This window comes from Puntigrus tetrazona, chromosome 24 (genome assembly GCF_018831695.1).
Source record: "Puntigrus tetrazona isolate hp1 chromosome 24, ASM1883169v1, whole genome shotgun sequence".
NCBI lineage: Eukaryota > Metazoa > Chordata > Actinopteri > Cypriniformes > Cyprinidae > Puntigrus > Puntigrus tetrazona.
Genome location: NC_056722.1, coordinates 9753622 through 9766491, shown reverse-complemented (window position 1 = coordinate 9766491; position 12870 = coordinate 9753622). Strand labels below are relative to the sequence as shown.

Genomic DNA, 12870 nt, shown 5'->3' with positions numbered 1-12870 from the left:
TATAAAACAATACATAAATTGCTTACACATTTACAAGTAACTATAGTGAAATAAAAAACAGCACATCAACAGTATATTCAACAATGAAAAAGAATAAGAATGCAGAAACACAAAGTCTTAAATACAGACAGGCTGTTAAGAACCAATCAGACGACCATCACAAGACAACAAGAGCTACATGAAACATGAACAAAGTACAAAGTACAAACCAAGAATAAACCAGGGGGGAAAAAAATCTAGTGTTGCAATCACCACTGAGGTTCTCGGTTCTCAGGAAGCATTGTGTGATTCATGAGTAAGTCGATGCTACATTTACATGCAAAACTATTTCTTTGTAATTCGGATTAATGGTTTAATCGGAGTGAAATGCTTTATGTAAACACTTTAGTCAATTCAAATAAAATGTTGATTTTAAATATAAGCTATTTTATCTACCCGATTGCAGAACTAAGGCTGTTGAGTAATTTTAAAGGGTAGTTTTTGTGTTGCTGTGATTGAGTCATTTTCAATAACAAACAACTTTTTCCGACTACAAGCACTGTGTTAGATATTATATTCCTTCTTTGAGTAATTGTTTTACATGTAAATATAGCTGAAGTCACAGGACAGCTGTTGTCTTTATGCTAAGAAGGTAGTGACAAATCCCTGTCTTATTAAGCGAATCATTCAATCATTCATTTCATCGATTCGTTCAAACGGCTGATTCATACAGACACGAAATAAGGCAGTTTCTCAAACTGAAGGCTGCATCCTCAGTAGGGTGCATTTGTAGGCTGCATACATCATCAAGCCTAGTTTATTTCAGTTAACTGAGGATTATATTCACGAGACAGGAAGTTGTAGCAGAGGAAGCAATCACAGTTCATGCAGAGGTAAGTGCTCCCTCTGCTGTCTTTCTGTCTGACCCTAACCATTATTAATCTACCCCCGTGCTTCACTGTGGGCATGCTTCTTTGGGGCNTTGTAGGCTGCATACATCATCAAGCCTAGTTTATTTCAGTTAACTGAGGATTATATTCACGAGGCAGGAAGTTGTAGCAGAGGAAGCAATCACAGTTCATGCAGAGGTAAGTGCTCCCTCTGCTGTCTTTCTGTCTGACCCTAACCATTATTAATCTACCCCCGTGCTTCACTGTGGGCATGCAACAGTCTGGGTGGTATGCTTCTTTGGGGCTTCTCCATACCGTAATTTTCCCGGATGTGGGAAAGACAGTGAAGGTGGACTCATGAGAGAACAATACATGTTTCACATTGTCCACAGCCCAAAATTTTCACTGATGGCACCATTGATATAGTAGCCCGGCCATGTATATTGACCCTGTGGAACTCTCAACGGACAGTTTTAATGGAAACCGTTGAGGTGCACATTTAATTCTGCAGTGAGTTGGCCAGCTGTGGAAGATTGTCTACCAGGCTGCTCAAATTTATGGAACCCAGAGCACCTGGAGCACCTGTCCACACCCATCACAGGATGATCGGTCTATTCTTGAAACGTCAGGAAAGGTCTACATACGATCACCTGCGTTCATGGGAACACATGGCAAGTTCCAACTCGATGCATAAACCTATCAACATCTTCGGGTACCTCCTCTTATGCCTCTACCCATCATCAACGTGCCCTTCGAGAGCATCGGGATGGACATCGTAGACTATGCCACCCACTACCCAGAGGCAGTCCCTTTACAGAAAGCCGGTTTGGCATAACAGCAGAGATTCTGACCTACCAGGGAACCCACTTTTTGTCCCGGCTAATGGCTGACCTCTGCCATCTGCTGAGAGTGAAGCAATTGAGGACCACGGTCTACCACTCCCAGGCTAACGGCCTAGTCAAAAGGTTTGACCAGACTCTCAAACAGATGCTTCAATGCGTGGTGGCAGAGGACAGGCGAGACTGAGACTTGATGTTGCCATACATCCTCTTCGGCATCAGGGAAGTTCCCCAGGCCTCAACTAGCTTAACTCCATTCAAGCTCCTCTTTGGCCAACAGCCCCGGGGCCTGGATGTCGCCAAGGAGGCGTGGGAACAGTAGCCGGCCACCCATCGCACCGTCGTGGAGCACATAAGAGAGATGAGAGAAAGAATCGATTGGGTCATGCCATTAGTCTGGGAACACCTGTCTAAGGCCTAACAAGCACAACAATGACACTACAACAGGGCAGCCCAACCACGGGAATTCTAGGCCAGAGATAACGTGATGGTCTTCGTCCCCACAGCCATGTGTAAGTTCCTGGCAACCTGGCAAGGCCGCTACTCAGTACTAGAACGGATTGGCCCAGTTACCTACCAGATGCGCCAGCCAGGCTGCCGATGCCCTGAGCAACTATACCACGTCAACCTCTTCAAGAAGTGGAGAGAACTCCTCCAGTCCTGTGGTTGTTGATTTCAGCCCCCATCTCTCGGCTGCTCGGAAGGGGGAGCTCCAGCACCTGGTCGGTCAGTTTTCTGATGTGTCCTCGCCCCTCCACGGGCGGACCCACGTCATCGAACATGAGATCCAGGTGGCCCCAGGAGTCATCGTCCGGCAACGGCCCTACCGTGTCCCAGAGGCTTGTCGGCAGGCTATTGAGGAGGAAATTCAACAAATTCTCAAGTTAGGGGTGATCGAACCCTCCCGTAGCCCCGGGTCCAGCCTGATTGTAAGGGTCCCGAAGCACCGACGGCACCCTCCGCTTTTGTAACGACTTCTGCCGGGTAAATGAGGCCTCCAAATTTGATGGATACCCCATGCCATGTGTAGATGAGTTGCTGGACCAATTGGGAAGGGCCCGGTATCTCATCGTTAGACCTAACAAAAGGATACTGGCAGGTACTCCTCTCGGAAACTGCTAAACCGAAAACTGCTTTTTCTACCCCCAGTGGCCACTGTGAGTATCGGACCCTTCCCTTCGGTCTACACAGGGCCGCCACAACCTTCCAGCGGATGATGGACATCGTCTTGTGGCCACACCAGACCTATGTAGCGGACTACTTGGACGACGTGGTCATACATTCAGAGACCTGGGAGGATCACCTCGAGCGACTGCGGAGGGTGCTGTCCAAACTACGGAGGGCTGGACTTACAGTCAATCTCAGGAAATGTCATCTGGCGCTCTCTGAAGTCAAGTACCTGGGTTTCCAAATTGGGAGGGGCCTCATCCGGCCCCAGGAGAAGTTGGAAGCGGTACAGAGCCTTCCTGGGGTTAGCGGTCTACTATAGGTGTTTCATGCCTAATTTCTCTTTAGCTGCCTGACCAGAAGGGGCAGCCGGAAAAGGTGACCTGGGTGGTCTTTTCTTTTCCTCACTAGAAAGCAGCGTATGACCAATCAGCCACCACTTCACGGCCCAGATCCACTGCACCAGAAGAAAGGAGGAGAAAGAGAGAGCACCTCAGCAACACACACCACTGGGACACTGACCAGCACCTGTATTATTCAGTGTTTGTTTAATAAATCCTCCCTCCCATATTTTGTTAAGGCAGAATAGACACATCGACTTGGATATATAATAATAATAATAGCCAAGCAAAATGTCCTAATAAATATTTCAAGATTAACATGTGTTCCACAATTTGCATTTTTAAGAATAAAATTTGTCAGGCACATTTCCATCACACAAAATGTCAGATGTGAGTTTAACTGACTGATGACCTAGATGACTAACTCCTTTTTCTGGTGAGATTTTGAAGTGCACATCTAATTGGGCCACAAGAGAGGAGTTATCCAACTTATTTTGCGTAAGTAAGCCAGTGAAAGTCTTAATATTGGGAGATATACCAGGGCCAGTGTCTCTTTTGGAGAAAGCTTAAAGGCATACTATGATCATATGTGCCTTTATAACAATTGCATTACAGCCCTGACAATCACTGAACTTTTGTTCACTTCTGCTATGTGACAGTTAATCACTGTTTATAGGTACCATAGAAATGAATGAGAAGTGCTGTAATCTGAAAATTATCCATGACCACTTTTTTTTAAATTTGTCTGTTTTTGCCAACTCCTACCAAACACACCTGAAGCAACTAATTCAGTCTTCAGGATATATTTTTGTTAACCATGGAAGCATGTCTTAAACTGTATTTCAGTCAGCAATTTTGAATCTGCGGATATGCTAGACTTCAGATTTATTAGCTGCTGTAGATAAATATCTAGAAGAATAACAAACTAAGCAAGTAAATGTGTTTATAATTATAACCAGTGTGTTTATAATTTTGGCAACGTTAAAAAAAAGCCATTTTGCTGTTTTAAGCAGAATAACAAGCTGTTTTGGATTTCAATTTACAGATGGTCACACCTGCTGTTACGTCAAAAATTTTAGTTTTAATTATTTTTATTTATGTTTGTTTTAAATGCCTCGCCTTGAAAGTAGACAGAGGAGTGCGGTTAAAGTTCAAGGCGGAGGCAAAGACAAACAGTTAAGACAAACAGTTCTCACTCTGACGTGGATTTATCATTTAGATTAAACAAAAGATCAGAATCTTTTTAACCCAATGAGCATCAAGCTATGTCGCCAGCCAGTCATTATCGTACCTTTTGTTATTCTGTGACATAGCAGTGTGACTAGTTTAACAGGATATTTTTTTGCAGGGTGCATATTTTTCACTTATAAACGGATATGACAGACTTGCTGTGGTCAGATCATCCAAAATGGATTCAAATCCACCAGGTTATCAGCAGTTCATTAGCATTATCACAAAGTGATATTATAGACTAAAGTTTAAAGGATTTGACAATTGATATTTTCCGTGTTTCAGTTTGCAGGTTAAGAAACCACGTACTAAGTGCATGTTTTGCTTGGATTACATTCTGCCTGGTAAGTTCATAATATTTGTATGCACTTAATATAACTATATGTGTGTGTGTATGTGTGTGTGTGTGTGTGTGTATAACCATATGTGGAGCTTACAAGGAAAACTTTTACTAGTATGCATAACCTCATCTGGATATAATTTCCATACATATTCCCATTCACATTTTTAACGCAGTCAAAGGTATGAGACATTAAAGGGGTCATAAAAAGAACATTTATTTAGTGTATTTGGTGTAATGCAATGTATTTGTGGTTTAAGGTTAAAAACATTGTTTTCCACATTCTGTACATTATTGCTGCTCCTCTAAGTTTCAACTTTTAGAAACAAGTTGATTTGTGCAAAACTCGTCGTTCTAAAAAAGCGAGGTGTGGTCTGATTGGCCAGCTGTCCAGTGTGTTGTGGTCAATCATGTGACTGACATTTGATGCCCTGTCCAGGCGTTATGACAAAAAAAAAAAAAAATCTAATGAGGCATTTGTTGCGTCCAGTGGGAACATAATTACTGATTGTAATGTCTTGAAACGTGTTAAACCTCTCAAGATAACAGCATGTGTGCATTTGTGATCAGAGAAACAAGCATTACTTCGCAATAGTATAATGTTTGCATAGTAAGTAGCAGATTCTGTAAATAAAACAAATGTACTTACGAGTCAGAAGTGCCAGACTGTCCTTGCAAAGTTGGAATTTTCCCACTTTATCCACATTTTTCTTGATGTAAAATGGGGGCGGCCATTTGTAAATTCTATAGGTCCAGCTTCCAGTCTCAACCACGTCCAGTTATTTTTAGCTGTACAAAAAAACTATTTGTTTTGCTGCTTGATACTGAAAATTGGTGTGTCTTATTATGTTATTTTAATGTATTATATTAATTATGAACACACTGGTTTACCGTTTACTGCACGTTGTTATTCTCCTTGTTATGTACCCATTGCTCCCGCTAAAATAATTTCTTATAGCATGATACTTATACTTATACTTAGAACATCTACTGCCATTAAAACATAGCATGTCACAGGAAAAGTGATCAAGTGCATCCACTAAATATGTGTCTAAATTTATATAATTTTGGTTTTATTTTGGACCCCTGGTCTAATCATTGTTTTATTTTTTTTAATATTAATTTGGTCACTGGATTGAAAGAACTAAAAATATTAACCACATTAAAATGACACTTTACTTGCTTTGATGCTTTTTTGTCTAAGTTGTTGAACGTTCCTACATATTAAATGACTTCTTTACAGAATAGTTCTTTCATGATTTATATTACTATTTTCAAGGTGTACATACTTTATTGCCAGATCATTTTTCTGGTTTTAAGCAAATAGATGGCAGATATGTGAATGTGTTTGGAGTTGCCAAATGTTGCATCTATGTAGGTTGCTCTATGGAGCCAAAACACGGTTCAATACGTGAACCCTGGCTCGATTTTATTAAATTGTATTAGCTACGTCTTGCTGTGTTTTTATTACTTTGCTTCACAAACATATTGCAGTGGTTCAGAAATCAAATATCGGATACATTTATGTCATGAAACCAAGCACGGCTTAATCTATGCACAGTATATATAATTTGTATTGTGATCCTTTTTCCAGATTGTATGGCAACTGAATTGTTTCCAAATCGGAACATTTCATCTCCCTGCCCCTAAACCATTTTCTCGAAAAAATTATTCATCACCAGTATCAGTGTTTGACATGGGAATCAGTGATGAGGAGTGGGAAAGACTACAGAAGGCTCTTAACTGGCCCGGTCCAGATCAACTAATCACTCAGCTGAATCTGACCACAAGTCCAGTCCACTCGACATTCTCTGTTGTGGAACCCAAAAACAGTTACAAAGTAGGAGAAAACATCTCCGTTATTATCACAGCTAGAGACCACAACAAGAACCCGAAAACATATGGAGGAGATTTTTTCAAAGCAAAGCTTTTCAATTCAGAGCTAAAGGTGTGTTTAAGTACATTTAGGTAATGTCTAATAATTTTATTGCATACATTTAACCTTCCACTCTTCTTGTATAGGCGAGTGTGTACGGGGAGGTTGTGGATCATCGTAATGGGACTTACTCTGTTGTTCTTCTTCTTCCCTGGGAAGGTCAGGCACAAGTTTTTGTGCGTCTTGAGCACTCCAGTGAAGTTGTGCAGATTCTTAAAAAATACAGGGAGTCTTCATTTCCACGCAGCCACTATAATGGCCACTTTGAAGGGCTAGGACCAGACAAAAAGATAATAAGGGAAGTAGTACAATGTAATATTAAGTGGGGTGCAGAAGGAAACTGGAGAAGAGGTAACTGCTGTTGTGAGTATAAGGATATTAAAACAGGAACCCTGTGGCAATGTGAGAGACCCAAGAAACTTCCCTGTAACAAACTGGTTCATCACTCAAAAGGAAGTTTGGAAAACCCATTAAATCCATTTGAGAAGGGTCTTTTTGCAAAGTAAGTAGGAAATGAGTCAAAACAAATAGCTGAAGAATTGTAGGAAAACTGATGAAAATCTCTCTTTTTCTCTTTACAGGGCATTAACAAATGTTCCCATTACTGGAGACAAACAAGTCATCAATATCCTTCCCAACACTGCAGGCATTGGTATGTTCACATATCTGTGTATACATGCTAAAAAGCTATGTTAAATACAGTGCTTAAAATGGCAACCACTGAGACAGAATAGTTTGTTCATACTTTACCCAACTTACTTTCCTACCATTTGTATTTAACCCATCATTTTTAGAGTACATTTAATTTATTATTTGGAAATAAGTAAATAAATAAACAGAAGTCGAAAAGAAATAATGTATTTATTTAATTTTCAGTGTTGAATTTAAACTGAATGGCTTCATTTCTTAAATTGTTTTTGGTGAAAATATTCACAAGCACTTATCATGTGAAATGAAATACAGTTACAAGAGAATTAACTGATTTAAAATAATTACTGCACATTTATTTCAGATAAATATTTCTTTTCTTTAGGCAAAACGGAGAAATGCAGATCTGGCTTGACAACACCAGTTCCAGCGGGGTTCTATTTCAAAGATGTTTGGACGTCTTTTGTATGCAACACTCAACAGTTTAATTCTTCAAAAATGTGGAACTGTCTACAAAATAAGATTGTCTACATGATGGGAGACTCCACCACAAGGCAGTGGTTTGAATTTTTTGAAAATAAAGTGCCAGGCAAGTTGATCAGTGACATAAATTTCTTTGATTTGGTGGTCGGGGCTTTTTTGCACAAAATTTTTGCGCTATTTAAGACTTGCATGAATGTATAAGTAAGGCTAGCCGTGCATTAAAGGATTTTAAATGCACGACTTGTAGGCTAAGGATCGCCAAGCGTGAAGCAAAATGCATTTAAAATCAAAGCTAAAATCCAAAAGTTCGTTTTTGACAGAGCTCCTGAGAGAGGTGCCGTAAAAACATTTTGAGATGGATTTTGTTACTTATACTGCAAATATATATTTCTAAGGACATCAAAATCAAACTCCTAATGTAATTTTTAAACGGTTTTACAGCATACCTGCCAGGCCAATCAGAATCGAGTATTGACAGGCGATGCATAAACATAAAGACATTCACAAAGTATTTGACGCTTGATGTATAAATGTCTTTGTATTAGATGGTTGAAACCGAAGCATTCCTCAAAATATCTTGTTCCAGAAAAGACATAAATTATGTACGTAATGCATAATATTATAATAATATTACAACATAATGATACATGTGTTCTGATGAGCATAAGTATGTGATGTGATCGTTTTATATATTAAGTGCCCATGTACTTCCTGGGACTGCTATAAAAGCTACTTTGTAAAGCTGTTTAGCAAATGAATAAGCAATGAGTCTAATGAAAATGTTTGCTTATGTTTATTAGGCATAAAAAGAATGGACCTCCACACTCCTCGTTTGGCGGGACCCCTGATGGCTGTGGAATTAAAAAATAATATCATTATTCACTGGAGGCCTCATGGTGTTCCTTTGCGGTTTACTATAATGCCTATGACCGACCTGCATTATATCGCCAATGATATTGATAAAATAGCCGGTGGTCCTCATGTAGTCGTTGTCTTTACACTCTTTGCCCACCTGGTGTTTCATCCAATAACATTTTATGTTCATAAAGTGGCCAAAATCCGTCAGTCTGTTGTAGCGCTGCTAAGTCGCGCGCCAGAGACCACCGTCATCATCAAGTCTGGAAACACTGCAGGTCTAAAGGTACACTTGATCACATGCTCTTTCAAAAACTCTTCCAGCTTGTTTTCTTACAATAATATTTATGGTCAACCAGACTTTGTTCTGTTGTTTTAATATTTAATATCAATAAAAAGTCTAAAAATACTGAGCTCATAGGTGCGTCTTTGTATATTTAAGCAACACTCATATTACTTTGTTCACTAATATTCTATTTGATTCTAATGTATAACAATTAGTATAAAATGCATTCATTTAAAATAATTTAAATAAATAAATGTCGCCGAAATGCTGTCTGTCGTGCCTCCCCTGAGCCCGTGGAGTTTTAACAGATCTCCTAAAGCACTGGACTCAAACTCAGTTCCTGGAGGGCCACAGCTCTGCGAAGTTTAGCTACAACCCTAATCAGACATGCCTGATCCAACTAATCGAGGTCTTCCGTATCACTGGAAACTTCCAAGCAGGCGTGATTTGGGGCTGGTTGCAGCTAAACTCTGCAGAGCTGTAGCCCACCAGGAATTGTGGGTAAAGTGAGAACGAATGGGGGAAAGTCAAGTGAGAAGATGCAATGCCTCCAACTTGATATGATTGGATATGGATGCCGTTATGGTAGTCTGTGATTGCTTTCGCAAATTACACTGAAGGAATATTATAATGATGTTAATGGGAAGACTAATTAAAAATATATATATATGTTACATCTAAAAGACTTGAAATGGTTTAAAAAAATTTGAGAGTTTTTAGTAAGCATTCAGGTTAATATTTACTTCAGTTTGATGATTGATGGAAAATAGTTAACTAAATATAAGTTCTCAAATAAAATGTATTGTTTAAATTTCCACTTTATTATTTTATTATTTTAAATCACTAACTTCATACTTGGCTTTATTAAATTGTTAATGTAAAAAGCTAAATAAAAAGTTAATGTTTCTTTCTGTTTATTTCCCTCCCCCCCAAAAAGGGATGAAGTCTGACCGTCTCTTTTGTTATTGATCTTGTTACAGGACATTTTTCAAAGTGACTGGTATGCGGTGCAAGAAAACATAGTGATGAAAGAGATGTTCAGAGATATTGATGGAGTAATCTACTTTGATGTCTGGCAGATGACTTCCTGTCACTATCTCACTGAAAATGTTCACCCAGGACCTGTTGTCATAGCTAATGAAATCAACATGTTTCTCTCATATGTCTGTCCTGCCTAAAAAACAATATTTGTTTTTTCATCTAAAGCATAAAATAAAAATACGTTGCATTAGAAACTTAATAATATTAACTTTTGTGTAAATATACATTTAGTAAATAAAGTGCTTTTGTATGTTATAATAATCTGTACATTAAATGCCTTTTATGTTGCCAAAATACTTTTAAGCATGCTCCAATTAAGGCTAAGGTTACAAATATGATCTTTTGTGTGAAGCAGATTGAGAATTTTATTATTGCTGTAATACTGTGGTCAATTTAATGACCTTTCCGAAGCGTACTTTTCATTTCAGAGATCTGGTCAGCTTGCAATACAGGGTTTAATGCACTTGCATGCTTGTCCCTTCCCCCACATCAGCATGACCGGCAAGGAGAGGTCTTTTCATGCAAGTTATGAGGGCCGATTGAAGGTGGTGACCCTTTGAAGGTTCCAAACTCCCTTCAAAAAAAGCAGTTATTCGCTATACACTAATATAAACAAATAATTTTCAGAGGAACTATGGGAGTCATCTAATGGCGCTAAGAGAAAATATAAGAATGTTTATGGATCATAAAGTTATTCACAGCAGTAGTGGCATAAAGTTAGCTGCCACAGAAATTACTCTACTCTTTTTCTCTGAAATAAAATAAATGCAATGTGTTCCATCATTTAAAAATCATTATATAAAGATACCCAACAAAGCATAATGTATATAGCAAGTTCCTATTGTTGAGAGTAATGTCTGAAGAACCATTTCCCATTATGACGTTGAGGAGCAAACAGGAATAGCAAGAATTTAAGAAGTTACTGTGTGGGAACCCAATGTGTCCAAGCATCAGCTGAATTTCTGGGATGGAGTGGTTTGAAAAACAGCCGATCTAGATGATGATTTATTTGAACATTGAGTAGAGCTGTATCCTAATTGATCATTCCCCGACTCAGCAACCTTCCATCTTACGCATTGACTTTCAATGAGGTGATACCTAGATAATAGCTGAATTGCGAATCTGGGCGTAACTAATATTCAAGTCTGTGAAAGTTAGTATGATGCACTGTTGAGTAAAGAAATGCATTCAACAATAGTGTTAAAAATATCTCGCAGTGTGTTCATAGTGTACAGTTTGTTTGTTCATGTGTAACCTTGGCAACGTGAAGGCATATTTAAATATTGGCCACTGCGTCCCTCTATGCCCTATTAGAAGAGTTTTGGTGGCCTTTATGACTTGGGTTCTGCTGCACAAACACACTCAACATCAGTCCTTATTAGTGCCTTGAACAAGACTCTGTCACAGGAATGTTAACAAGCTTCAGATGCAGTCAGGCTTGTGGTAACTTGCCATTGCTCATGCTGCTGGGTCTGGCCAGTAATCATCCTGAAACAGTTGGGCTCACAGGTGTCTGAAGCCGCTTTACGAAATATAAAATAGCATTACGTTTTGCTTTTTATAATAAAGTACACAGTTACACTTGGGTTATTAGACAGTGTCAAAATAAAGTAAACAGGCAGAGGTTTGCGTCCAAATGCCTGTATGGGGAACCACCGACATAGAGAAGAAAGAACGAAAACTCTTCATGTGCTCGCATGCATGACTGCTACTAAACATCCGAACATAAACAATGAATCAACCGAACACTTTCTTTTGTCTGTTCTCCAAAATGTAATTGAATTTATATTTATGCATTCCTTCCCATTCGTAAGGGCTCATTCATATGCACTAATCCCTTCAAAGGGTTTACCCTCTGGAGTGAAAACTTTTATCAACAAACTGTTAGAATTTGCATTGATCAAGTCCACAAAAGGAAATGTGTATAAAAGACACGGAGACGACACCCCTTCCAAGGGAATCAACTACTCTAAATTCTTAATAACTTTTTGTAATCATGAATGTCCAGTTGTTAAAGGTGACAAATTATGGAAAATCATCAGAATTTTTCAGGTTTTAAGTGCTAGAATGAGGTCTCTGGTGCATCTAGCAAACAAAGAAAATGTAAAAAAGATTAACCCAGTAATTTTGTTTTCGCTATACTTTTTCTGCAAGCATTTGAAAAAAATGAGCACATCTGATCTCACCCCCCCCCCAGCGATGCTACAAAGGGATATCTTTATAATATTACTGTGAAAGATTGAGCAAAACATGCTAACTGGTTTGTCTTTAGCTGCACAGAAGATCACAGTCTCAGAGATAACAGAGCAATGTATTTATTGATTTATTTACTTTAACATACATTGGTATGCATATGTTTGGGCACTCCTTGCAGAATCTTTGAAAATGTGAAAAATCTTAACAAAATTTTTTTTTATTTAATACTGTCCTTAGTAAGATACACTAAAGATGTTTACATATGGTCCACAAGGCAATTTTTTTTTTAAATAACCCACCACAAAAGTTTGAGAACCCTTGGTTGTTAATACTGTGTGTGTGTGTGNTTTTTTTGTTAAACTGAGCACTGTTCTAGAGAAAAATCCTCCATGTCCTGGAGATTCTTTAGTTTTCCCAACTATTGGTGCTCAGCTATTAAAAAAGGTTCAAACATTAACTGATGCTCCAGAAGGCAACAAGATGCATTAAAAGCTGGGGATGAAAACTTTTTAAATTTGAAGATCAAGGTAAATTGTACTTAATTTATCTTCCAGAATCATACAAGTATCTTTTGTTGCTTCCGAAGGGCAGTATTATATGGGGGGGAAAAATAATTTCAAAAAAATCAAGAAAACTTTG

General features: G+C 38.7%; 1 protein-coding gene across 3 annotated transcripts; it reads left to right on the top strand.

The window, feature by feature from the left end:
- The first annotated feature begins 227 nt into the window (after window positions 1-227).
- On the top strand, window positions 228-10344 carry LOC122330247 (NXPE family member 3-like). Of its 3 annotated transcripts, none has more exons than XM_043227113.1 (9): window positions 228-295; window positions 4565-4643; window positions 4732-4790; window positions 6381-6734; window positions 6809-7224; window positions 7304-7374; window positions 7756-7959; window positions 8654-8994; window positions 9975-10343. In XM_043227113.1, the coding sequence occupies exons 2-9, from the start codon at window positions 4625-4627 to the stop codon at window positions 10170-10172; spliced, it is 1662 nt and encodes a 553-aa protein (XP_043083048.1). In that variant the 5' UTR covers window positions 228-295; window positions 4565-4624; the 3' UTR covers window positions 10173-10343. The 3 variants fall into 3 exon arrangements, with proteins under 3 accessions (XP_043083048.1, XP_043083050.1, XP_043083049.1); XM_043227114.1 differs by lacking the exon at window positions 228-295 and adding an exon at window positions 977-1067 and having other exon boundaries at window positions 9975-10344; XM_043227115.1 differs by lacking the exon at window positions 4565-4643 and having other exon boundaries at window positions 256-295; window positions 9975-10344.
- The last annotated feature ends 2526 nt before the right edge of the window (window positions 10345-12870 follow it).